The sequence below is a fragment of the Salmo trutta genome, chromosome 29 (assembly GCF_901001165.1).
Source record: "Salmo trutta chromosome 29, fSalTru1.1, whole genome shotgun sequence".
Classification (NCBI taxonomy): domain Eukaryota; kingdom Metazoa; phylum Chordata; class Actinopteri; order Salmoniformes; family Salmonidae; genus Salmo; species Salmo trutta.
The window spans coordinates 32,801,110-32,827,349 of record NC_042985.1 but is presented as its reverse complement, the minus strand read 5'-3'; the positions used below and the strand labels follow the sequence as shown (position 1 = coordinate 32,827,349).

The 26,240-nt window shown below is 46.7% G+C and overlaps 1 protein-coding gene across 1 annotated transcript in view; it reads left to right on the top strand.

Moving 5' to 3' along the window:
* The window catches only part of LOC115167417 (A disintegrin and metalloproteinase with thrombospondin motifs 18), a 47,005-nt gene that overhangs the window by 13,841 nt on the left and 6,924 nt on the right, over window positions 1-26,240 (top strand). Inside the window, exons 5-18 of the mRNA XM_029721822.1 lie at window positions 193-392; window positions 603-686; window positions 794-944; window positions 1,786-1,891; window positions 2,803-2,940; window positions 3,083-3,236; window positions 4,196-4,291; window positions 4,796-4,944; window positions 12,187-12,359; window positions 14,271-14,401; window positions 14,531-14,654; window positions 15,413-15,657; window positions 19,431-19,551; window positions 20,065-20,191. Of these exons, the coding sequence (XP_029577682.1) occupies window positions 193-392; window positions 603-686; window positions 794-944; window positions 1,786-1,891; window positions 2,803-2,940; window positions 3,083-3,236; window positions 4,196-4,291; window positions 4,796-4,944; window positions 12,187-12,359; window positions 14,271-14,401; window positions 14,531-14,654; window positions 15,413-15,657; window positions 19,431-19,551; window positions 20,065-20,191 (1,999 nt within the window). The remainder of the gene's footprint in view (window positions 1-192; window positions 393-602; window positions 687-793; window positions 945-1,785; window positions 1,892-2,802; window positions 2,941-3,082; window positions 3,237-4,195; window positions 4,292-4,795; window positions 4,945-12,186; window positions 12,360-14,270; window positions 14,402-14,530; window positions 14,655-15,412; window positions 15,658-19,430; window positions 19,552-20,064; window positions 20,192-26,240) is intronic.

The window sequence follows — 26,240 nt, the reverse complement described above, 5'->3', positions numbered from 1 at the left end:
AATGACTTTGAATACTTCCTGCTCTTTCAACGCTCTGCCGGCCCCGTGCTCTTATCAGGGAAAGGTCCAGGAAAAAGGAGGAGCTGTCATTTGAGCTCCTTTCCAAAGCATTTCTCCCCGTCTCCTCTTTCTCTCTCTTCATATCTCTATCCCTCCCTACCTGCCCTCTATCTGTCTACCATATCTCTGCAGACACTCCCAAGCCCCCTGCTGAGGATCGTCTCATCATGCCTGATGAGTTTGAGCTCCCAGGCAGGGGGAAGCGATCGCCCATCACGTCTAACAAGGTGGGGACCCTGAATGTGGAAACGCTGGTGGTGGCAGACAGGAAGATGCTGGAGAAACACGGCAGAGAGAACGTCACCACCTACGTCCTCACTGTTATGAACATGGTGAGCAGGGGAGGGACACCAGTCAGTCAGTCATCAGTCATGTAACATATCCCAAAGTAGATTCTATCCTCAAGCAAAACCCTGGCCTAATGCTTGACAAGCAAAGAAAGTCACGATTTATGTATTTACATCACACAAAATGTTAAGCAACGATTCATTTTAACCGAAATGTTAATCTACAACTGGCAATCTGGGTTGGTTTCGTTTCAGGTTTCCAGCCTTTTCAAAGACGGCACCATTGGAACTGATATCAACATTGTGGTGGTCAGCCTGCTTCTTCTAGAGCAAGATCCAGTGAGTCACATTGATCTGAGTGCTTGACAATAAAATCACCAGTCTCCCCAACGTCATGAATTCTCCAGTCTCCCCGTCTGATCTCTTCCTCTCTGTCTCCTTCCCAGCTCGGCCTGTCCATCAACCACCACGCTGACCAGTCTCTCAACAGTTTCTGCCAGTGGCAGTCGGGCCTGATCGGTAAGCGCCACGACCATGCCGTGCTCCTCACCGGCCTGGACATCTGCTCTTGGAAGAACGAGCCCTGTGACACCCTGGGTAAGGGGGGGTGGTGGGGCGGGGGCGGGTGTTAGGGGCGGGGGGGAAGTAGGTCAGCCAGAGCTCCTGAGGGGCCTGTTGGAGATTAGAGCCCTTAGTCATGGTGCTGCTGGGGGATTAGACAGCACCAGAGATCATGGGGTCACTTCCAGGGTGGGCGGGATCCTGCATGCTCTGCCTGGACTCCCTCCGGCAGGGGATTTCACCTGCACTAAATACACCCTTGTCAAAACTCACTCACACACACTTACACACAAGTATGGCCATGCATACATGCACGCACTCACGCGCACACACATCTTACACCCATCCCGTTCTCTCCTTCTCTTCAATAGTGTGAAAGATTGGCAGCATTGGCAGATCAGTTAAAACTGAAGCATCAGCCAACTATAATTAATTCATCTCAACGGCCCTAAACCACAAGTATGCACTTTGGGACGTACAGTGTGAGGAGCAAGCGAGGCTTTGATTTAAATATGCTCTTTGTAACACAACCCACAGCTTTCATGCTACAATCCATAGCGTTCATGCTCTCCGTGGACCATTTAAACTGTAAAGACTGCCTTTATTGCCATGGAACAGCAGTCTTTGCTCCCTCTAAAAGCAGGATTTGCATTTTTTAGGTTGGCAATAGTAATGCCTGTATTGAAAATAAGTTTGTCTTGTAACACTGCTTACGGCTTTCCTTCTCCCAGAGCAGTTATGTTGTCTGATGGTTTTTGTAGATAGACACAGTAGCTTTGTTTGAATACATATTTGAGCCTGATATCTCCCTTACAATACTCTTTTACATTTCCTCCTCTCCTTCTCCTTCTCCTTCTTGCTCTGCTTATCTCTGCAGGTTTTGCTCCTATAAGTGGAATGTGTAGTAAATACCGTAGCTGTACGATTAATGAAGACACAGGACTGGGCTTAGCGTTCACCATCGCTCATGAATCAGGCCACAAGTAAGTCCATAAATGCCCTCGCAATTAGCACTAGCCATTAGCTTTACCTTCACATGCAGCAGAATAGACCCCCATGCATTTTAGGAGAACAGGAGAACACCCAGTGCAGGTGATGAACGTGTTACAATATAGCAGTGTATTCTTGGGACGTTAGTCCTAACAAATGCATGCAGGCTTCGTTTTTATAGAAAGTCGTGCTTAGTTTGCAATGTGACGGCTTTAATCTACAGTACTACATCAAAGATGCAAAAAATACGGACTGAAACAATAGCATTATGCTAGCAAAGCACTTAATTTGCTCCATGACAATGTGTGAAACTATATAAAGTGCCACAGGCGATGGCTATGCTCTGTTTGTGTTTACACGTTTCCATCGAGATAAGAGGCAGTTTATATTTGACATTTGAGATTGAATTATTATGGTAAAGCCCTTTGCCTGCTTGGCACTCTCTCAACACAAACGGGAAAGAACCTGTTCCTTCGATACGCCGAGCCGGTAACATGTCAGAATTCCTGTCATTTTCAATGGCTTAATCACTTTGGTCAAATTAATAGGAATCATTCCCAGAATTTGCACATTGTTCAGAGGAAAACCACTTTTAGGCCAAATACCATTAATCACTGACAAATTGAGGGGATGTCATTTCTAAATAGATGACGTCGTCTTTTACAGACTAGTGAACCTTAGCTATGTACTGTTCTGTAGGAGGGTAGACCTTAATGCTGTGTCAACACATGCCTGGTTATAACACATCTGTTTCTGAAACGAGCGTGAAGCAATGTGTGACCCATCGCACTCCATGGAGCGTAACGAGTTTTATACAAAAATAAAATGTTGTAAGGTTACTAAGGTAAGAGTTCAAACCTCTCTCTCTCTCTCTCTCCTTCTTAATGATCTGTCTCTCTGGCAGTTTTGGGATGATCCATGATGGAGAGGGGAATCCTTGTCGGAAAGCTGAAGGAAACATCATGTCTCCAACCCTGGCAGGAAACAATGGGGTCTTCTCCTGGTCTGCCTGCAGTCGCCAATACCTCAGCCGCTTCCTTGGGTAAGCCTTATATATTGACCTCTGATATGGCTGCTATGCATGTAATGATGTAGTGTGGTTCTCATGCACCTGTTTGTGTTTAGGAGTCTTTCATTCTAGGTCCCTGTCTGATTGTTCAGTGTTTTTTGGTTTTATTCCACAGAACAGCTCAAGCATCGTGTCTGGTGGATGAGCCCAGGCAGATTGGGCTGTATAAATACCCAGAGCAGCTCCCAGGTCAGCTCTATGATGCTGACACACAGTGCAAGTGGCAGTTTGGCTCCAAGGCTAAACTTTGCAACCTGGACTTTGTCAAGGTACATGACACTGATAGGCACATTCGTTACTGGGTTGCATGAAACTGCCTGACAAGGGTGCTACTGGGAAAACTAGGCAGGGTTTAAAACCAGTATTATTTAATTTGCATGATCTTTCTGGGACAAACCATTCTGTCTAAAACAGCCATATTTAATCTCCAATTACAGTATTCGAAACGGGTCCAACAGACTTGAACACAACCCTAAGGGAATTGGGCCTCTATAAGCTTCCACTATAATACATTCAACAAGAAATGCATTGACATGCAAATCCAGCATGAATAAGGAACGGGTCAAGAAAAGGAGGTTGTGTGTGGGAAATCAACATCCACACCAGTCCATCTGTAGGATTAGTGCTCATGGTATAGCCTGCTCCATTGTATATCCCCCATACAACCTTTTGTGTTCTCCTGAACCCCAGCCCTAAGTTTGAATCCGTCTCCTGAACCTCGACGTAGGTGACTCTACATCTTAATTAACAAGGATTTGGGATGTTTGCCTCCCCGTGTTTCTTCCCCCTGTTGGGATTCTGCGGTCGTTTCGCACGGTGCAGAGGAGAGCTAATTAGCCGCGTGCTCTGCTCTTATGGCTGGCCGTGGCACACTAGCTCAGTCAGTCTGCTGCAGAGCTAGATTAGCACGGGGGGACCAGCTCTCTCACAACCCCGGTCTCGCTAGCTGTCTGCCAGATGCAATCGGGCGGCACGCCAGCGTGGCACAGGTCCACTGCCTGGCTCCCAATGCCTCATCTCTCCATACATACTGCATTGTGGGAAGAAATAAAAGATACATGAATAGCGTGTTTCAGGGAATACAATGATTCGTTTTGACAGGTTTTTTGGAAATGGGGGATTATTGTGTGTAACCATGGCAGTGGGGTGTTGGTGGTGTAGTGGTGGTGTTCTGATGAGGGGAGGCAGATGCTGGACTCACTGTTTGGTGTTTCTGGTCACTCGGCAGGACATCTGTAAGTCACTGTGGTGCCACAGGACAGGTCACCGATGTGAGACCAAGTTCATGCCCGCTGCCGAGGGCACCAGCTGTGGGACTGACATGGTAAGTGTACCATCTGTTTCCATGGCAATGTTGCCCATCGTGAACGGGACGGGAGGAGACGGGGATTTCCCTCTAACATTATCATTCAGCATAACACACTTTCAAACACACACAGATGTAAAAACACACAGGAACGCATACACAAATGTCCAAGGCCCAAGCACAAAAGACAGGTTCACTCACAAATCCACATATGCACACACCTGCAGGAGCGTTTTGTGCATTGTTAAATGTCCCATAAGGACACAAGGCTCCTATTCTTTTTCCACAGTGAAAGATGATATTGGGAGAGAAAGAAAGGTGGTGATGTGTGTGAGTGTGTGGTTTGGCTCAGATAGGCCTAGGTCTCCAGGTGTGGTGCTGGGCATTCACCCAAACCAGGAACCTCAGCACTGGGGCAAGCCAAAGATCCTACCACCGATACTAACTCTACTTTTTCCTCTCCACCCCGCCCTCATCTCTCTCTCTCTCTCTCTCTCTCTCTCTCTCTCTCTCTCTCAACAGTGGTGTCGGCGAGGCCAGTGTGTGAAGTATGGTGACCACGGTCCGAGAGCTGTTAACGGTCAGTGGTCAGGATGGTTGGAGTGGTCGGACTGTTCCAGGACCTGTGGGGGAGGGGTGATGTACAGGGAGCGATCCTGCACCAGCCCCAGGTACAATACTGTTAGTCATACTAGGGGGTCGGGTGGGGTCATAAGAGTTCACTACTGATTTAGAATCTTACTCTGGGCTCTTTTTATGCATAGCCTACTAGGGAAGAGTGGGGTAAATTGAGCAATTTTTTACATTTAGTATCACTTTGTCAAGGGAAATATGGTATTATTTTTAACAAAGATATCTACATATATTTTAGGATGTTGTGTATCCCTGTAAATAATCCGAATTCATGTAAAAATTACAGTTTTTAAAACAAAGCTTGTCCCAAAAAAGTGGTATCTTGGCCGAACTTACCCCAGGGATGGGGTAAGTTGAGCCATGGGACAGGCTAATTAAGCCGTCTACAAATTAACATAGGTCAGGCCCTGTTGTTACCTCATATCCCAGCGATAATGCCTTGCATTACGCCTCTAATGAAAATACTTACATTTGCTCAACTTGCTCTTGGCTCAACCATTGGCTCAACTTACCCAATGGCCATTGTCTCAATTTACCCCAAGACAAACATTTTGACTATATTAGCCCACAAAGCTACAAGGATGCACTTTCATGCTAGGTTTAGGACCTCATATTCACACTTATACAGACCCCAACTGGTGTATAGAACAATCTTAAAATGATCTACTTGAAACATCTAACACACCAAATTAATTTGACTTGGTGAAAATCCGTTTTTTGGACCTAATTTGACTCCATAAAATGATGTCCTCTTCCTAAATATTTGGTCAAATTATTTATGTTGTGTATGGTGGCTCAACTTACCCCTTTGGTTCAACTTACCCCACTCTCCCCTACCATAACAAGCCTGGATTTGCACTGGGTGAACTCAAGAACCCCTGGTAATACCCCAGAGAGGATTATTACTGTGATAGTTACTCCTCCCTCTTTTGAGGCACTTTACCTTGTCTAGCAGAGGTAACGCTCCATACAAGACGGCTGATGGATCGATGAGCTTGAGGCATGATTAGCCACATTTTACCTCAACTGTTGCTTGTCTTCGCTAAGTCTCTACCAGCACTACCATAGAACACATGAAGAGTTCCACATACAGTGTGTCTGCTCTGTGCAAACAGAACAGGGTTGGATTTGGACAGGTAAACATGGCCTTCCTCCCAGTCAGCTCCCCCTGACTTACTAACTGAGCACCTGAGAGCGTGGCCTGCCTGCCAGTTGGCTGTCAGCCCATTAAACGCTATTATCTGTCAGTCTACAAACAGACAGCAGGCCAGATTAAAGGGATCTCTCTCATGCCAGTTTAACCTGCTCAGCCCACGGTGTTACTCAATGCTCTGCCTCAAGCTACTCGTCCAATCTTCTGACTTCTCTAGGAAACACAAACCTCTTCTTCTTCAAGCAGTCACAGCCGAGGCAGACACTGAACACGCACGCACACAAGTAAATATAGAGACGTAGCACACAAATGCCCCAACACTAGATTCAATTCTCAGGTCCATATTAGTTTGTCAAATCTTCTGTGCACTTGGGGGCTCCCAAGTGGTGCAGTGGTCTAAGGCCCTGGTTCGATTCCAGGCTGTATCACAACCAGCCGTGATTGAGAGTCCCATAGGGCGGCGCACAATTGGCCCAGTGTCGTTAGGGTTTGGCTGGGGTAGGCCATTGTTGTAAATAAGAATTTGATCTTAACTGACTTGACTAGTTAAATAAAGGTAAAATAATTATCTCTTTGCTAGATTGTTCTCATAATACGTCTGATTGATGTCAGGCTTTGTGTGCTTGTTGCATGGTACACCCACTAGTAGTCAGATTGATGTGAAAGCTCAAGAAGATTCTGGATTAATTTGAGATTACGACTCCCTCTGAGGGCATGTTTGGCTTTGGAGGGCTTGGCTGCTTCAGAAAAGGACAAGGAGCTGAAAGAAGGAGGGACATTATTGATGGACAGGTGGCTTAGATTTCTTAGCATCTGGCTTGTTCTCAGGTTTGTGTCTTGCAGGATGGGATGTGATCATGCCTATTGGATAACATCCAGGCACTCAACCACTTTGATTGCGTCAATGATATTGAAGACCTCAACTCAAACCTTTCCAGTGTGTTGAGAACACTGATTTCTTTGTTCCATAATATTGATGAATATGATGATCTGTTAGCCACACCAATTAGACTATGATCGAGAAATGTAATTTAATAAGACTATGATTTAGAAATGTAATGGCAGATATGATTTCCAGGACAGTTTAGTGTGTGTCTGTTTGTGCGCGCAAGCGTGTGTGTGTGTGTGTGATGGTGTAAGCCCAGGTGTTTCCTCCCAGCAGTTGCAGCAGGTTGATGGAGGACCTCTCCTCTCAGCACAGGCATGATAGAGTAACCTTCCCAGGCACAGGTGTTCCTATGCTGTCACTGTGTGTAAACCATGTGGCATGGGAAGTCCACCTTACCTTCCTCACTTACGTATGTCTCTTTTCGTTAATGGCGTAACGTCACAATGGCTTTTACTGTTACCTCAAATCAATACATGCAGTCAAAAGCAAGACAAATACAAAATCCCACAAGTGGGAACCCTGAATTGGATTGGATGTAGTGGCTCAGCAGAGAGTTGGAAACTACTTCTCCCTCTCCCCCAACAGTCTGTCCAGTCAACAAGCCATGTGTGTTGGAGGACTGACATTGGTGAGGTGCTGTCCTGTCTGCTGTACCTGATTGTTCACTTAATCCAGCTTGGACCAGCCTGGGGAGAGAGAGAGAGCCAGACGCAGACAGACCCTCATGATGTATAATGATACTGACTGTATAATGATGCACATTATACAGTCAGTGATTAGCAGACAGACCATACATGGAGCTGTAGAAGTATAATCCACTTTAAGAGTCATGATGATTAAAAATGTTTTGGGGCATTTAAGATGTCTTTTTTAGTAAGAAGCAACCACTAAATCTTGGTTGATGTTGCGAATTGGGAGTCATGGCGAATCATGACCTAAAATTGTTAGTTTACCTACAGATCCTACATGATCTTAATTTGATCACCCTTTTGCAGGATAACTTTTCTGCAGTGCGGGAAATGTAAAACTTGTAGTGTATTTGATGTTTAAAAAGGCCTCTGAAGTTTATAATTTCCACTTAAAAATGTTCCCTTACGAAAAATGCATCCACCCCTACAAAAATGTCCATTAATTATAATCCACATAATAGTTTACATTTCCTCTTGCTGCAGGATTATTTTCCTGCTATAGCAAACTGGCTCAAATTAAGATCCTACATCTATATAGTATGGAGCAATGATATTTATGATATCATTGCCCTTTTAGGGCTCCTGAGTGGCGCAGCGGTCTAAGGCACTGCATCTTAGTGCACGAGGTGTCACTACAGTCCCTGGTTCAAATCCAGGCTGTATCACATCCGGCTGTGATTGGGAGCCCCATAGGGCGGTGCACAATTGGCCCAGCATCGTTAGGATTTGGCCGTCGTGTAAATAATAATTTGTTTTTAACTTGACTTGACAAGTTAAATAAAAAAATCTAATATAAATGATACTTTACTTCTCTGCTGACTACTTTTTGTGTTTCTGACATTTTGTGGTCCATTACAGTATTAGAATCATATCTACAGTAACTCCATTCTGAGCACAGTGTTTTCCCTTTCACCATTGGACTGTTGGATCTGTTTGTCCCCTTAAATCACATTTTAGCTCTGATCCGTGAGAACAGGAGAGTTTATTTTAAGCAATCTGTCAGATTATTTTGGCAGCCCCCTCTTGGTATAATCTGTGGTTCTGGAGATAGATTGCCCTCAATCTGCCCACTTGTTTTGGCTATCAGGCTGTAACATCCCCATGTAGTTTACAGATTAGGAGAATATGTTCTCTCCTCAAAAACCACAGAACATATTATATAATGTATTATGCAATTATATTAAGTAAATGTTATATCTTTGTTTGCAGAGCTTTAAAACAGTTTCAAAAGTTTCAAATCATCTTGAAGAGACTGTCGATAGCGAGCTAACGTACATTTTTGCAGGTGTTGTAAAATATATATTTTTTATCAGTCTCATTTTAATTTTTTAGTGAGGGAAGCCCCCTCTGAACACAGCAATCACCTGGCAGATGAAATAAATGAACAGTCTTGATAAATATGGCAACATAGGTTGGTGTTTGATAGTAAAACCCTTCATAAGGTTGCATGGGACCGGAGATGATCAGATTGCCTGTTTCACGACAGCATCTGACAGGCTCTTAAAGATGCTATACAAAGGCTAAAACACAGCAGTTATTGGCAGTGTGTATCAGGTATCAAGGTAAGCCCCATTTGCAGATTGTGTGAAGTAACAATGTTTATTGTAACAACAGGGGCATGCAAACGACAGGTCAAGGCAGGCAGGGGTCGATAATCCATAGTAGAGGCCAAGGTACAGGACGGCAGGCAGGCTCAGGTCAGGCAGAGTGGTCAGCCGGGTGGGTACAGAGTCAGGACAGGCAAGGGTCAAAAACCAGGAGGACGAGAAAAAGAGAAACTGGAAAAAGCAGGCGCTGAGACACAAAACGCTGGTAGGCTTGAACAAACAAGACGAACTCGCAACAGACCGACAGAAAACACAGGTATAAATACACAGGGATAATGGGGAAGATGAGCGACACCTGGAGGGGGGGGGGGTGGAGACAATCACAAAGACAGGTGAAACAGCTCAGGGCGTGACAGTGTGTGCAGCCTGTGACGCTATCAGGTTGCAGACCCCTGGGTTAATCGCAGCCTGGCATAGGGGAGGTCCAGTAGGCCCTGAGGGGAGAGGTCAGTAGGGCTCACTGGGGGCTTCGCACCACACAGAGGGGAGTGTGATCCAGCAGGGAGGCCCAGGTCCCAGCAGGCCTTTGATTCAGGTGCGAGTACTAGTATGGAGTGACTTGGGAGGAAGCAGGGCAGCAAAGTAGGAGGTCCAGTGGTGGTTAAGGGTGGTCAGGAGCCTGAGAGAGATGACCCTGTGCAGTGGTGGTTAGGGGTGGTCAGGAGCCTGAGAGAGATGACCCTGTGCAGTGGTGGTTGCTGTGTGAGGGACAGGGAGGAGGATGAGAGAAAGGGGGGACAAGGAGGGGGAAGGGAGAGAGCAGGTGATGACTAGCCAGACAGGATGACCTCTAGTCCACTGAAGTTTGGACTCATTGCTGTCGCAGTGAGATTTAACGTCCCCCTGGGATGCTGGAGGTACAGCATCTGTTGAGAGAGAGAGAGAAGAAAATAAAAAGGGTATAACAAGAAGTTAAACTTGGCTGCTACCCCCTCTTATGCATGTGAGTGAGTAGTCAGCTATCCAAAAAGTTTTGGGTGATTTTATTTGGCCACCCCAATTCTTCTGGAATTTTGATATATAAAAAAATTGAATTGTTGAACATGAAAGACTAGAAAAACACCAGCAAATCAGCTCCAAGTGATTTAGATTTTTGAAATCTGTTCCAAAGTATTCCCACACATAATAGAGAGATATATTTGATGGTATAAAAATGTAAGCAAGGTTTGAAATGATTATGTTTTAGTCAAATTTTATATTTGTTTGGACTTCTTGCGGTCAATTTGCAGTCTACAAATGATTTGTAATTATGTTCCGGCCCCCTGACCACCCGCTCAAGAAAAAATTTGCCAGCGGCTGAATGTAGTTAATGATCTTTTACTGCATCTCATCTCCCAGAACTAAACAAGGAGCACCCGAACCCCTGTTAGAACCCGACAACGTCTGGTTGTCTGCAGCCCTCATAAGCAGTCTAACATATGGGCCTATATGTCTCCGTTCCTAAGCCCTATTAGGATCAGACTGGGAGCTCAGGCCCAGATCTCTGCACACAAAATGAGCGGCGCTCTGCAAAACAGGAGGTTTACACAGACACCTTTAATAGAGCCTGTCATTCTGGGCCTTTCTGGCAGCTCTGGGACGCACCAGAAAGAGGTTTGCCACCCAGGTTTTATGTGTGACAATCCACTGTTATCAGCACGTGCATTTCTCTGTGTAAGCTCCGCTCAGATGAGTGTTGACAGTAAAATATATTATGGAATGTGTGCCACTTTGTTGATGAACATAATACACATATCATGTTTTTGCTGTGTGTGGTTTGATAGGTATTAGTGGTTTGAGGTTTTATGCTTTACCACAAATAGTTTTTTTTTAAATTGTGTTTTGCTTTGCTGTTTAGTGTCTGGGCTGATGTTGTTGTGTTAGCGTACATATATGATCTTGCCAATGAAATCCAATAATATTTCCCAGAGCTTGTCTGGGTGACTATGACAAGTGTTGTGTTAATTTGTTTCTATTTTGGTTGGCATTTTAACCCAGACTGTCTACTAATGCACACCCATCTACCCAGGGCTTTTGAAATGAAGACTTATTACTCAGTTACTTGAATGAATCATGGAAGACTTTCCTTCTCATTTAACAACGCACTGTTCCCCATGTGTGAACACGCAAGCACACACACAAACACCAACATCCACACATTCACTTAACTGTAAGTGAACGCTGGCTCTGCTCCAGCAGGAAGAGCCTAACGGAGATTCATTTGCTTTGAGGTTAGGCAGTGGAAGCCTGTCCAAGAAGTGCACCGCTCCACTTTAAAACAGCCTATCAGGCTCACAACAGGGAAACGGTGTGAGTAGGTTCCACAGGAGGCTGGTGGCACCGTAATTGGGGAGGACGGGCTCGTGGTAACGGCTGGAGGGGAATGAGTGGAATGGTATCAAATACATCAAACACGTGGTTTCCATGTGTTTGATGACATTCAATTCGCTTCGCTCCAGCCAATAACAATGAGCCGTCCTCCCCTCAAAAGCCTCCACTGGTAAGTTGTTCCTAAGAACAGAAGGCCTTTTCTATTAATGTGGCTGACTGGAGATACTTGTGGCTGCTGTCTTCACAGTAGTGGTTGGGAACCTGGATGAAAACCCATTAACCTGAGTAGTAGTGTTGTTTTGAGGCTGTCGTCGGATACTTTGTCTTGACTTGATCTTGTTGAGTCTTAAATGTGATTTATTTCATTCTGCTTTGAAACTGTCAAAACAGGGCCCTAGAAATGTTGGCTTGAGTCCCTTCTCAAGCCACCGGACTATTTACATTGACACCCCCCCACCCCCCCTCCATTGGTTTTGTACACTACTGCTACTCGCTGTTTATTATCTATCCATAGTCAAATCACCCTTACTTGCTGAGGTAATTTGTGTTGAATGTGAGGAGAAGAGAATGCCTGCCCTAACATATGTCACATCTGTGTTGAGTCTACGTGGGTTAATTGTCTGTTGTTTTAGGCCACAACACAACGGGAAGTTTTGCCTGGGCTCCAGTCGTCTCAACCAGCTGTGTAACACAAAGCCGTGCCAGCCCAGCGGAGTGGACTTCCGTGCCCAGCAGTGTGCTGAGTACAACAGCAAACCCTTCAGGGGATGGTACTACAAATGGAAGCCCTACACCAAGGTGGAAGGTATGGCAACTATTTGTTCAATTCCCCCTGTAATTAGGAACAGGGTAAATGTTGAATGAGCAAATAGAGTCCATCTAGAATGCACCTCATTCAGCCAGATTTTATACATTCGCGGTTTGTTAATACAGTGCATGCTTGTTAAAAGTGCATTTAATTAACATTGCAGATTGATCAAAGCGTTATTCCTGTTTCAACTCTCAAATTAGGATGACTTTTTGAATCTTTTGTGACAAACCTTGTTTACTAATTTTAATGTTGAAGCCAAAAATGTGCCTCGTGTGCACCATATCAATGTGTCAGTCTACTCATGCCTGGGAGTGCTGTGGATAACCTGTCAGTCTAATCTACATGGAAAACATGTAGCCACCTGCTCTCTCTCAGGGAGAAGGAATATATTATAAAGGAAGCCCTTAAGGCAGGTTTTACCTGTGTCTACAGCATACATACTGTATGAGTGAGAGAGACGGGAGGGAGAAAGAGAGAGATAAAGAGCGATAGAGAGAGTTTGGCTGTCACCCCATTTACCTTAGTGAGATGCTGATTCATGAAGATGCAAGCAGTAGATCCTGAAAAGCCTCTTGGGGCCTGAGTTGAACGGTCGCCTCCGTGATTGTAGAGTGATTCCACACCGCTCGCCCTCCTCTCTCTCTCTCTCCCCCTGTGGAGGGACACTCCCTAAGGCCCAGTCCCCAGAGTAGCCTGTAGTGTCTGACCGTGGCACCATTTCAGAGGACAAGCTGAGGTATCAGGAGGTAAGGGCAGTCTTATCCTGGTCGAACTGGACTCTAAGCACCAAATCCAATAGACTTCATGAAATCAAGTGCCTTGGCCTACAGAAGTGAATTACTACCATTAAATGTCAAATAGAAATCCATAAGATGCTTCTGGAATGCATTCAGTGGTTCACATCCTCGGTAATGGAAGAGATTGACATTAAGGCAAAACGGAAGGAATCTGAATAGCCTTAGTCCCAAAACTGAAGCTGGTCAGATAATGATGCCCCTGTGTCACCAGGCTGTTGCCATGCTGCTGGTAACACCCCTGTCATTAGACTATGACTGTGTGTTGTACAGTAGAACCCGGGAGCCCATGTCTGTGACACTGTGTGAGATCTGTGGAGAAGCTACCCTCCCTGCATTCCCTGTTTTATGGGCCCATTTGTAACAGCCTTTCAGGTCTGACGTATGTGAATTGTGCCAGAGGTCTGCTACTCCTTTAGTCCCCAGAGGGTCTGCTACTCCTTCAGTCCCCAGAGGGTCTGCTACTCCTTCAGCCCCCAGAGGGTCTGCTACTCCTTTAGTCCCCAGAGGGTCTGCTACTCCTTCAGTCCCCAGAGGGTCTGCTACTCCTTCAGTCCCCAGAGGGTCTGCTACTCCTTCAGTCCCCAGAGGGTCTGCTACTCCTTCAGTCCCCAGAGGGTCTGCTACTCCTTCAGTCCCCAGAGGGTCTGCTACTCCTTTAGTCCCCAGAGGGTCTGCTACTCCTTCAGTCCCCAGAGGGTCTGCTACTCCTTCAGTCCCCAGAGGGTCTGCTACTCCTTCAGTCCCCAGAGGGTCTGCTACTCCTTCAGTCCCCAGAGGGTCCGGTCCGTACATTGCACTGCAGTGGACATGCATTGTTAACACAATAGAACCCTGAATACACTATTCAGCATTACTCCATCGATTGGCTCCTAACTTGCCCTCATCCACTGACGAGTACGGTTCCTTCATTACCATAGGCCTTCCCCAAGCCCCACATTGTAATAAGGAGAGTATTAGTGACAGAGAGAGGCCATACGGAGGTTTGTCCTCTTTATGTAGTCCTGGAGACTCACATCTGGGAAGGAGGAATTCGTTAATGCACAGGTGCAGTATTACCTCCATGATCTTGTTTATAACACATGTTAAATCTTCTCTATGTCCTCTGTAGCTGAGGATATCTGCAAGCTGTACTGCATCGCTGAGGACTTTGACTTCTTCTTTGCCATGGCCAGCAAAGTCAAGGATGGGACGTCCTGCTCAGACCACAGAGGGGACGTGTGCATCGAAGGAGCCTGTGAGGTAAAGTGCAGATTTGAGGAACATGATGTACAGCGACGCATTAACTACATCTAAGTCTACTGAATGTGATCTAGAACCCCGGCTGCTGCCTGTGTTATCTAAGTTCCTTCTGTTTCTTCCATCTTGTAGCCAGTGGGTTGTGACCAGGTCCTGGGCTCTAAGGCAACTCTGGATGCCTGTGGAGTTTGTAGAGGGGACAACTCCACCTGTAAGTTCTTCAAAGGCCAGTACGTCCTCCAGCACAGAGCTAACGGTACGTCAAACAAGAAGACTGACGGGTCAATTTGATGCAGTGGGAGAGAGTGGGAGCTCTGTTGTAGGACATTTCTGGCACAGTGTTATTGGGGCAGAGTTATCTAAACATGACAGGATGAATTCTCTAGCAGATGCCACTGTGGGGGAGACAGTCCCTTCCTCCAGACCGCATACTATACTCTCACAACTGGCTAAGAGCAACCTTTCCAGATCACTGTGTGTGTGTGTGTGTGTGTGTGTGTATGTGTGTCCGTGTGTTGCCCTTTAAGGGTCCAATAGACAAAGCTCTGTGACTGAACTGAAAAGTGACCGCTTGGCAGACCTAGATGTTGGGTCATGGAGCACAGGCTGGGGTTGCTTCTAATACAGTGGAAAGTTATTTATGTGGCAGCTTGCAGGCGTCGTTACACCAGGGCAGCCGTATACTGCAGAGAGTTATAATGGTTTATGCTGTCTCAGTGAATTAAGCTTACTGTCTCACCTCTTTACTGAAAACACAGCATATGATCATGTTATATAAAACACTGTGTAATTCAATGTACAAAGGTAAGATTAAAACCAGGGAAAGTTGTTAGTTGAAAGGAGTTTTCTGCACTGGGTAATCTACTTTTGGGTTTGGTCTTGATGATAATTCATCCCAATAAAATACTTGAATATACCCAGGACAGTGTTGCCATGTTGTAAAAAATATGAATCTCTAATAAATCAATTTCCTGACACTCAGAAGGTAAATGAGCTCTTTCTCTCCCTGTTCAGAATACTACACCATGGTGACCATCCCACCTGGAGCACGGAGCATCCGTGTTCAGGAGATGGAGATCTCCACCAGCTACCTGGCTGTGCGCACCCTGAAGATGAAGTACTATCTGACAGGGGACTGGACGGTGGACTGGCCTGGAAAGTTCCAGTTCGGTGGGACGGTGTTTGACTATCAGCGCTCTTTCAACCACCCAGAGAGCCTGTACGCGGCTGGACCCACTAATGAGACCCTGGTCTTTGAAGTAAGCTGCCCCTTCGTCCCCGTCTACCCTGACGTCCGTTAGCGAATTAGCGGTGACAGGGCCTTGGCACAGGGCTCGGATGCTCACTCAGATGAAAACAAGGCTGGGCTGTAGTGCAGGGTGGGCGGGAAAAAAGAGAAAACTCTCAACAACAACGAGTGGTGCAGGGGAGTAACGCTACTGTTCAGGATTAATTGTGTCCTGATTCTGATGTCGTCGGGGCTTTCATCTCTATAATCAAGAGGTCTGGGGTTCAAACAGCTCGCCATGCGCTTTGAACTTCCAGATTCGTGCACTTCATGCAAAAGAAGAAAAAAATCTAAAACCAGGCCAGCGGCTTTAACTTCAATAGAGTGGCAGGGAGAGGTGTCAAGCATCTCGAAGAGGTGGCCGAGAGAGAGCGAGAGAGAGAGCGAGAGAGAGAGAGAGAGAGAGAGAGAGAGAGAACGACAGAGCGAGAGAGAGGAAGAGAGAGAAGGGAGAAAAAGTGGTCAATTAGGCTAAACGCCTGTCATGCTTCCATATTCACCACTGAGGTCAAAGTGGGTGGACACCTCACCTTATGTATCACAGGCTCTAGTATGTGATCTATGATTTAGTGTTTTCCTTTTTAAAACATGTTGTTAATAAGGATGTAGACATAGCAGCTGGTTGGACACTGCACAGTTTACACACCCTTAGCACATTCTTTTGTATTACCTGTCAGAGCAGAGGCCTAAGCTCTGAGGTAAATGCAAGCCATTACTTGTCGTCACTCATTGCTGCAACTGATGGTCGAAAAGAATAGAAATTAAGCTCCTGACAGTCGAATGAAAATAAGTGTTATTGATTGTCCTTGGAGAATAAGTCACTCTCAAGGTTGCTCATGCTTTAGTTTGTATATTTAAGAGTTAGGGTGTTGAGAGGCAGAGGATATATTCCCCAGATAGCTATGTAAACGGTGGCAAGCTATTTTCTCATGCCCTTTGAACTCTTAAAAACAGAGGGGGAAAACCAGGTGAGTTTGGAAAGTTTGGTTTGTTATCTATCCACCAAAGGCAAGGGGAAAGTCATGTAAAAGCTAGTTTGGACAAAGCCCTCGGCCTCGGGCTACCTGTGAACTGAGAGCTGAAGTTTAAATGGCGCCTATAAATATATGAGAAATGCCATAGTAAAATCCCTGGAATGCCTTTCAGTAATTTTGGTCATTTTGCAGAAAGAGCAGATTTGACCATGTAGTTTCTACATGTTTTTCTACATGTTTTTGTTAGCTTTACATCACCACACACAGTTGGAATGACCTGATTTGATTGACTTTAAAGTGCTTAGTGCTCCATTCTCAGTGTGGTAACAGCATGCTGCTCGCTGCACTGACATGTAGCCTGAGAGTCATGTGTCCACTGGTGCGGTTAGCAGTAGCAGGGTTAGCAGTAGCAGGTCGCTGATCTGCAGATGAGAGGACATTAATCTCTCTAAGTATGTTCCGTAATTACAAAAAGAAGAGAGAGGGACACAGTTTAAAAGATTAAAAGAATTCTGCAATTGAACTGTATAGATCTGAAGAGCTTGGGTCAGGGCACAGAGAAAGAGACTTAAATACGTTCCAAATTAAAAAAAGTAGCTGAAAGGGAAGGAAACTGGGTCCCACTGAGCCTGGCAGATCTTTTATGCTGTCGTGGAAAACTAGAACGATGTTGATGGCTCTGAGACCCTGACTCGGCTAGAAACAATTCATGAAAACAAATGTTGAAGAGTGGTGAAGGTAAACTCTGACAGTGTTCATGTATATAGCCTAATCAGACAGGAGAATGGCCAGAAAAAGGCAGGGAGAAACGAGACACAACATATGGTGAACTCTAGGGATGTTATTTGAAATAGATAGGGATTATCCTCTGTATTGACATTCTTGTGGCAAAGTGTTTGGTGGGGTCACGTCAGTCGAGATCAGAGGATTGTGGACCTGGGCAGCAGGCAGGCAGCAGGTGATGCTGGGGAGTTGTAGCCATGTCTGCCACTCTGTAATTCATCATCATTTTCCCCTTAGCCTAATGAGCGCTACAGTGAAATTAATAATATACCCTGGGACAAAGTATTAATTATTATTTTCATAGGCATTAATCAACTCTAATCATGTGAGAATGGCAAAATGAGATGTTGTTAGATTGTTGGGTTTTTGTCTGTTTGAAACCACTGTGGCATATCAGAGAGAAGTCATGCACAGTGAATTAGGTTGAGGCTTGGATGGAAGTGGAGGTGGGGAGAAGGGCATTAAGGGCTGTGGACTATCCCAGGCAGGCAGGGTTAGTGTTGTGTCTGATGTTGTGTTGTGTCTGATGTCAGGGCTCCAGATGGACAGGGGAGCCCCTGGGGCTGCGTTCTGGAACTTGTGTTTGCTGTGCAGTGCCAGCAGTAAATTTGGACCGGTCCTGGACAGGCTAGTGTGAAAGGGTCCAATGGCACAGCTCCAGGGCAATATATTTAGCCTGGAAGCTCTGGGGGTTAGCTTAAAGCTTTATTAAGTTCATAGCTAAGTCAACATTTTCCACCTCACTTTCTCTTTCCCCTAAACCCTCTCTGCAACGACTCCTCTGATAACGCTTTCAATCCAATTCGGTTCTCACCATACCTACTGCCGAGGTTCTTGGTTTCTGTTACCTGTTGTGGACTCACTGGAGAGTGCCTCTGGAGCCCGTACAACTCAGTACAGAGCAGTCTCATGTTCGCATGTCCTGCTTCACTGAGCTTTGGAGAGCGCACGTTTCAACATCTATCCGGATGCACATAAAGTTCATACCGCTGACCGTGCCCACGGGACAGATGTACAGTCATTTTATCTGATCCCAGTACATTGAACGGGAGGACCTTTCCTTCAGACATCTGATCCCAGTACAGATGTCTTCTCCATGTGTAAACCCCCTGTCTTTACTCTAGTTGGACTACAATAGGGATAATCTACGGTGAGGGCTGAGGCTGTTATCATGTTTAGCTGGTAAAACTCTGAACCCCTTGTAGAAGTTAAAGCATGTGTGTGTGTGTGTGTATCTCTTACTGGTTTACATACACAACAACATTTGAGACAAATGTTAGAGTTTGATATGAGAGACAATTACTTGTAATAGGTAAATAATTAGCTATTTGCTTGCATGCCTGAATCTATTAAGTCAGTGTCACTGCCGCTGGGCATTGTCAACAAATCCCTCAGTTGGGCGGTTTGAATATTGACCCCAAAATGTTTTGACCAAGTCTATGGGGAACAAAGCAGCCCTTCATTTTGAGAGAGAGCTTTCCACTCCATTAGAAGCAACCCCAGCCTGTGCTCCATAATCCAACATCTATGTCTGCCAAGCGGTCACTTTTCAGTTCAGTCACAGAGCTTTGTCTATTGGACCCTTACAAGGGCTACACATGGGCTACACACAGACACACACACACACAAAGACTTACACGCGCGCACACACACACACACACACACACACACACACACACACACACACACACACACACACACACACACACACACACACACACACACACACACACACACACACACACACACACACACACGCACACACACACAGTTCCACAACGCCATTGTCACCAAGTCACCAGTTTCCTGCCACTTCACTTGTCTTAGCTTTTCATTGTCATTCTCTATGGTCCATTGCTTAGAACCACTTCAGGGTATGCTTAGCCTTGTCTATTTTGGCGGTGAGGGGAATGACTGCTAACCCCCCCTTTGGATGTGCTAATACGTATCCAATACCTCACTGTCATATTCTCCCTCTCTCCCTCAGATCCTGCTACAGGGTAAGAACCCGGGTGTAGTGTGGGAGTACACCTTGCCCCGCAGTGAGAGGAAACCCAACTACACATGGGGAGTGGTTCGCTCTGACTGCTCTGCCCCGTGTGCTGGAGGTGAGCCCAGGATGAGAGAATTCCATGAGTGTGTGTGTGTTTGTGTGTGTGTGGTGCATTGGGTTAGCAGGAAGTGCATTCTGGCTCATCAAAAGCATCTTTGTAAGCGACAGTGAAAAGGTTGCACGGTCTCCCTTGGTCCTTTACAGACCTCCCTGAGTACTTTATCCTATTCACTCATCAATGTATGTCAGCGAATGTGTGTGTGTTTTTATATGTGAGCCTGGATCAGTGGCTCCCTTGCTCTATTCACTCTATCCCAGTAGGGAGGGTGAAAGCAGACAGAGCAGACAGAGCTCTAGACAAGCTTAGAGCAGAGATCGCTATCTGCACCCAGTCACTATTTCGTTCATACTTTACTTTAGTTGTCAAGCCCTCCCGTGTTGCTCAGACAGGAGAAGAGTGTGGGCTTTGTGTGTGACCTTTTCAGTGGTTGTAAAAGACAAGGCAAACTGATAAGAATGATGTCTGTCTGCCTCGCTCTCCTTCTCTCTCTCTTTTTCTCTCTTTCAGGTCGGATCTTGACAAAAGCCATCTGTTTGCAAGATCAGCGGACCCAAGTCAACTCGACACAGTGCAACCCTCAGACCAGACCGGTGCTCAGCTCTCACCTGTGCAACACGCAGCCCTGCCCATCCTAGTAATTAACCCTCTCTTTCTCGGTCTCTCTCTCTGTCTGTCTCTCTGTCTCTCTCTCGCTTTCTTTCTGCCTCTCTCTCATTCTGACAGACACGTACCACAACCTCAGCCTACTGTCTGTGCTGTAGTTCCATTGGCGAGCTGCTGTGGCTTGGTCTGGGATACTGGTGTGGTCTCTTTGCTGCGGGCAGGGACCACTCAGCCTTCTCTCCCTGTTGCATCCTGCTGGAGAGCCCCGTACGTTCCCTACCCAAGGTTCCGGCTCCCAAACCAAACAGGATTAACATACCCTCCAGACAGGGGTAGGCCGGCCTGGTATTCCCAGCACTGGCCCTCGCTCAAAGCCACAGCTTCTGGACCAGGCCACAGGAGAGAGCTGCCCCAGTCCCAGCCCCACTCATGCTCAGTTTCACTCTGCCTGACCGTCTGAGTACTGCTCGCACTGATAAGGCTCAGCACAGAGACAGCTCTGAAGAAGACCTCCGCAGCCTCTCGTTTCTCCTCAGTGAGTGGTCTTCACCACCGGAGAGAAAGAATGAAGATGCTAGATAAAGTCAGACAGAGATCACAGATTCAATTATTAGCCCATTATTAACAACTGTCTGCTAAATTGGGATAGTCAACAATGTTCTACAACCACGACAGACCAGTAAAAGTAATTTCCAAAAGCTTACTGGGCATCAGGAATCCTTTCAGACATTTTGGTTGATCTCATCATTCGGGGAATTTATTTCAGACACCAACCATTTTCTTCAGACACTGGATGCAATTCTCAACTTTGCAAATAAAAGTTGGGATATTGAATGGATTTCACTTTGAGCTCTGCTCCAGTGACAATCCATTCAGTTCCTATGGGACTGACTCGATTTACGATGCTCCATCTTCAAAGGAACAGCCATGAACCCGTCCGTAGAGAGACTCTTTGAGCCTGACACGCTGACAAAGAGATGACAAACGTCTCTCTCTCTCTCGCCACCCGCCTGTCATCCTCTCCTTGTTGTTGTCTGCCTGTGTTGTCTGATGTCCCACCCCTACACTCACGTTACAGTACAGCGTATATGAGTGATGGTGGGTGAGGGGGAAATCAGGACCATACGACTGTTTCCTTAAAGAAACAATAATAACCAGTGCAGCTTTCCCTGTCAAAATCTTGACAAATCGTTCAATAACAGTGGGTAATTGAAATGACTCTACGCCTGGTGGGAGTCAGTGAGTGCCTTTGGTGTGTGTGTTGTTGTGTCAGCACAGTACTGTTGCATCTTGGGGAGTGCGTTGGTACATCATTCTATTCTACATCATTATTTCTCGAGACATGTTTGTAGGCCTGGTGCTAGACCACTTAAACCACTCACTTTCTTCTGTGTTCAGGGGACTATCGTCGTAGAAATGTGACAGGAGCACATACCACAGAGATCACCTTCTCTTCTTCTGTGGTATGTGCTGCGGTCACATTTCTACGACGTCAGATTTCCACAGGCGGCTCCGTCACTGTATAGAAGGCTAAGACCCGAGACTGTGCTGCCCGCCTGTCTCTGAGAGGGTTAATAACCAGCCAGGGCGCTATCAGTTACAACTTAAACATTCTGCCACTGTTTTTCTGTGAGGCTCCCACCATTTGAGAGGGGGGTTTCTTCCCTGTAATCTGGGTCAAACTATATCTGTTATCTAGGGAAAGGTTTAAATGGACCAGACCACTAATGACCTCCCCCCATGTGAGCTGGAGAGGAAGTGTGCCGTCCAGGTGAATGATATCATCAACATAAATCCAAGAGCAGAGTCCTGTTCATCAGTACCAGACTCCTGAATCAGTGGACCCTGTTTCCCGCTGATTAAGTGTCAGGATTTATGGGATACCTTTTACAAATACTTCCAAACTGTATGGGCATGCTATCAAAAACAGAAAAGGAGGAGCGTAAAAGAGGCCCTCTTTCCATCGACTATCTGCAGTGCTGACAGGTCTGTCCATGTTTTATTATAGAGAGAGAGAGTTTGGATCCCCACAGGGCCAGATCAGTCTAGCCAGCCAGGAATCCAGCACTCAGTCCCAGCCCTATTGCGCCAACTCCAGCCCCAGCACCGGTCTAGAGCCCCAGCCTCAACCAGACAATGCAGGCTTGCCTGCAAGGGCCACTTGCTTGCAAGCAGTCACTGTGTAGTGTGGGGAATGGGCGAGATCAAACACCCCGAGGCCCGCTAGGAGCCAACTTTATCTGCCAGCCCAGGATGTCACCGGAAAGATAAAGGTTAATGCCTTAAAGAGTTTTGCAGTTCCCCTGGTGCATCCGTTTCTACTCTCTCTCTCTCCCTCTCCCCTTTCTTCTGTCTGTCTGTCTCCCAATGTTACTTTTGCTTCCCTTCTTTATTTATTTGATATGATTATTTATTTAGTTTATAGTTTATTTAGTGCTCTGAAGAAGATTCCTGTAGGCAGGCTGCAGCTGTAGAGTTACTTGTCTGGCTCTTCCTGGGTAGTTGTGGCACGTGTACCAAACTACGGGAGAAACAGGGAGACATCAGCAGGCAGGCCCAGAGCAGGGAGTAGGAGGGGGTGCTCAGAGAGGCTGCTGTTTTAGAGTGGTGCTTGAAGTTCTAACCTGAAGTGCTGTTGGTTGCTGGGCAACTGCTACTTTACACTTGAATAGATTGTTAGTATAGTAACAGGTTGTGCATCAGATGGAAAGTCAACGTTTGCCAGTGAAATGCAGCCCGTACCATGACAGTAAAATGTAACCACTGCATGAATGTAAAGCCATCCAGTATTTCTCAATATTCCCAACATTTTTCAAGTTAAATTGTATGGCTGGAAATATGGGAGTTATTGAAAGATTCCAGAAATACAAATTACAGCTAAGCCAACATTGGTTTGCAGTGAAGCACAGTAGTTCAACCTCATTCCAATGACATATTCTTATTTATATGGCAGTGAAAAAAGAGAGAAGAGAAATCTGAACCGGTGCTTTGCTAGACGGGCCGTGTTTCTCCCCTCAAAATTGCAGTTTAGCCTTCTCCCTCATTTATCAGAGATGGGTTTGAAGGGAAATGAAAGGTCTGACAGAAGGGCAGTAGGAGTGGCTGGTCGGCACCGGAGCCTCAGAACTCGACTGAGTCAGCTGTCCGTCCTCCATGCCCCTGGTCATGTGGTAGTCGGAGCAGTCATTTGTGCTAATCTCCCTGCGCCCAAAATGCCAAGACATAGTCTATTTTAGAGGCTGGCTGCTTTCATCGGAGGCTGAGAATGATCCACAGATACCAGAAGGCCACAACTAGTGGAGACGCTGAGTGTAGAATCCTGTCCCTCCCTACAGCCAGACCAGACCAGACCAGGCCAGGGGAGAGGAGAGTTGGGCTAAGGGGAGCTCTAAGGGGAGCTATGGGGTTAGCCTTATACTGTATGGTGGAAACCTTGCACTGTTTTAGTATGTTGTACACAAATCAAACCACATTTTATTAATCACATACTTGTAAAAAAAAAAGTGGACTTACAATGAAATGCTTACTTACATTTGTTTTATTTAACCTTTATTTAACTAGGAAAGTAATTTACATTTACGTCATTTAGCAGACGCTCTTATCCAGAGCGACTTACAAATTGGTGCATTCACCTTATGATATCCAGTGGAACAACCACTTTACAATAGTACATCTATATTTTTTTTTTGGGGGGGGGGGGGGGTAGAAGGATTACTTTATCCTATCCCAGGTATTCCTTAAAGAGGTGGGGTTTCAGGTGTCTCCAGAAGGTGGTGATTGACTCCGCTGTCCTGGCGTCGTGAGGGAGCTTGTTCCACCATTGGGGTGCCAGAGCAGCGAACAGTTTTGACTGGGCTGAGCAGGAACTGTGCTTCCGCAGAGGTAGGGAGGCGAGCAGGCCAGAGGTGGATGAGCGCAGTGCCCTTCTTTGGGTGTAGGGACTGATCAGAGCCTGAAGGTACGGAGGTGCCGTTCCCCTCACAGCTCCATAGGCAAGCACCATGGTCTTGTAGCAGATGCGAGCTTCAACTGGAAGCCAGTGGAGTGTGCGGAGGAGCGGGGTGACGTGCGAGAACTTGGGAAGGTTAAACACCAGATGGGCTGCGGCGTTCTGGATAAGTTGTAAGGGTTTAATGGCACAGGCAGGGAGCCCCGCCAGCAGCGAGTTGCAGTAATCCAGACGGGAGATAACAAGTGCCTGGATTAGGACCTGCGCCGCTTCCTGTGTAAGGCAGGGTTGTACTCTGCGAATATTGTAGAGCATGAACCTACAGGATCAGGTCACCGCCTTGATGTTAGCTGAGAACGACAGGGTGTTGTCCAAGGTCACGCCCAGGCTCTTAGCACTCTGGGAGGAGGACACAATGGAGTTGTCAACCGTGATGGCGAGATCATGTAACGGGCAGTCCTCCCCCGGGAGGAAGAGCAGCTCCGTCTTGCCGAGGTTCAGCTTGAGGTGGTGATCCGTCATCCACACTGATATGTCTGCCAGACATGCAGAGATGCGATTCGCCACCTGGTTATCAGAAGGGGGAAAGGAGAAGATGAATTGTGTGTCGTCTGCGTAGCAATGATAGGAGAGACCATGTGAGGATATGACAGAGCCAAGTGACTTGGTGTATAGCGAGAATAGGAGAGGGCCTAGAACTGAGCCCTGGGGAACACCAGTGGTGAGAGCACGTGGTGCGGAGACGGATTCTCGCCACGCCACCTGGTAGGAGCGACCTGTCAGGTAGGACGCAATCCAAGAGTGAGCCGCGCCGGAGATGCCCAACTCGGAGAGGGTGGAGAGGAGGATCTGATGGTTCACAGTATCAAAGGCAGCAGATAGGTCTAGAAGGATGAGAGCAGAGGAGAGAGAGTAAGCTTTAGCAGTGCGGAGAGCCTCCGTGACACAGAGAAGAGCGGTCTCAGTTGAATGGCCAGTCTTGAAACCTGGCTGATTTGGATCAAGAAGGTCATTCTGAGAGAGATAGCAAGAGAGCTGGCCAAGGACGGCACGCTCAAGAGTTTTGGAGAGAAAAGAAAGAAGGGATATTGGTCTGTAGTTGTTGACATCGGAGGGATCGAGTGTAGGTTTTTTGAGAAGGGGTGCAGCTCTCGCTCTCTTGAAGACGGAAGGGATGTAGCCAGCGGTCAAGGATGAGTTGATGAGCGAGGTGAGGTAGGGGAGAAGGTCTCCGGAAATGGTCTGGAGAAGAGAGGAGGGGATAGGGTCAAGCGGGCAGGTTGTTGGGCGGCCGGCCGTCACAAGTCACAATATTTCATCTGGAGAGAGAGGGGAGAAAGAGGTCAAAGCACAGGGTAGGGCAACGTGAGCAGGACCAGCGGTGTCGTTTGACTTAACAAACGAGGATCGAATGTCATCAACCTTCTTTTCAAAATGGTTGACGAAGTCATCTGCAGAGAGGGAGGGGGGAGGGCGAGGAGGATTCAGGAGGGAGGAGAAGGTGGCAAAGAGCTTCCTAGGGTTAGAGGCAGATGCTTGGAATTTAGAGTGGTAGAATGTGGCTTTAGCAGCAGAAACAGAGGAATAAAATGTAGAGAGGAGGGAGTGAAAAGATGCCAGGTCCGCAGGGAGGCTAGTTTTCCTCCATTTCCGCTCGGCTGCCCGGAGCCCTGTTCTGTGAGCTCGCAATGAGTCGTCAAGCCACGGAGCAGGAGGGGAGGACCGAGCCGGCCGGGAGGATAGGGGACATAGAGAGTCAAAGGATGCAGAAAGGGAGGAGAGGAGGGTTGAGGAAGCAGAATCAGGAGATTGGTTGGAGAAGGATTGAGCAGAGGGAAGAGATGATAGGATGGAAGAGGAGAGAGTAGCAGGAGAGAGAGAGCGAAGGTTGCGGCGGCGCAATACCATCTGAGTAGGGGCAGAGTGAGTAGTGTTGGAGGAGAGCGAGAGGGAAAAGGATACAAGGTAGTGGTCGGAGACTTGGAGGGGAGTTGCAGTGAGATTAGTAGAAGAACAGCATCTAGTAAAGATGAGGTCAAGCGTATTGCCTGCCTTGTGAGTAGGGGGGGACGGTGAGAGGGTGAGGTCAAAAGAGGAGAGGAGTGGAAAGAAGGAGGCAGAGAGAAATGAG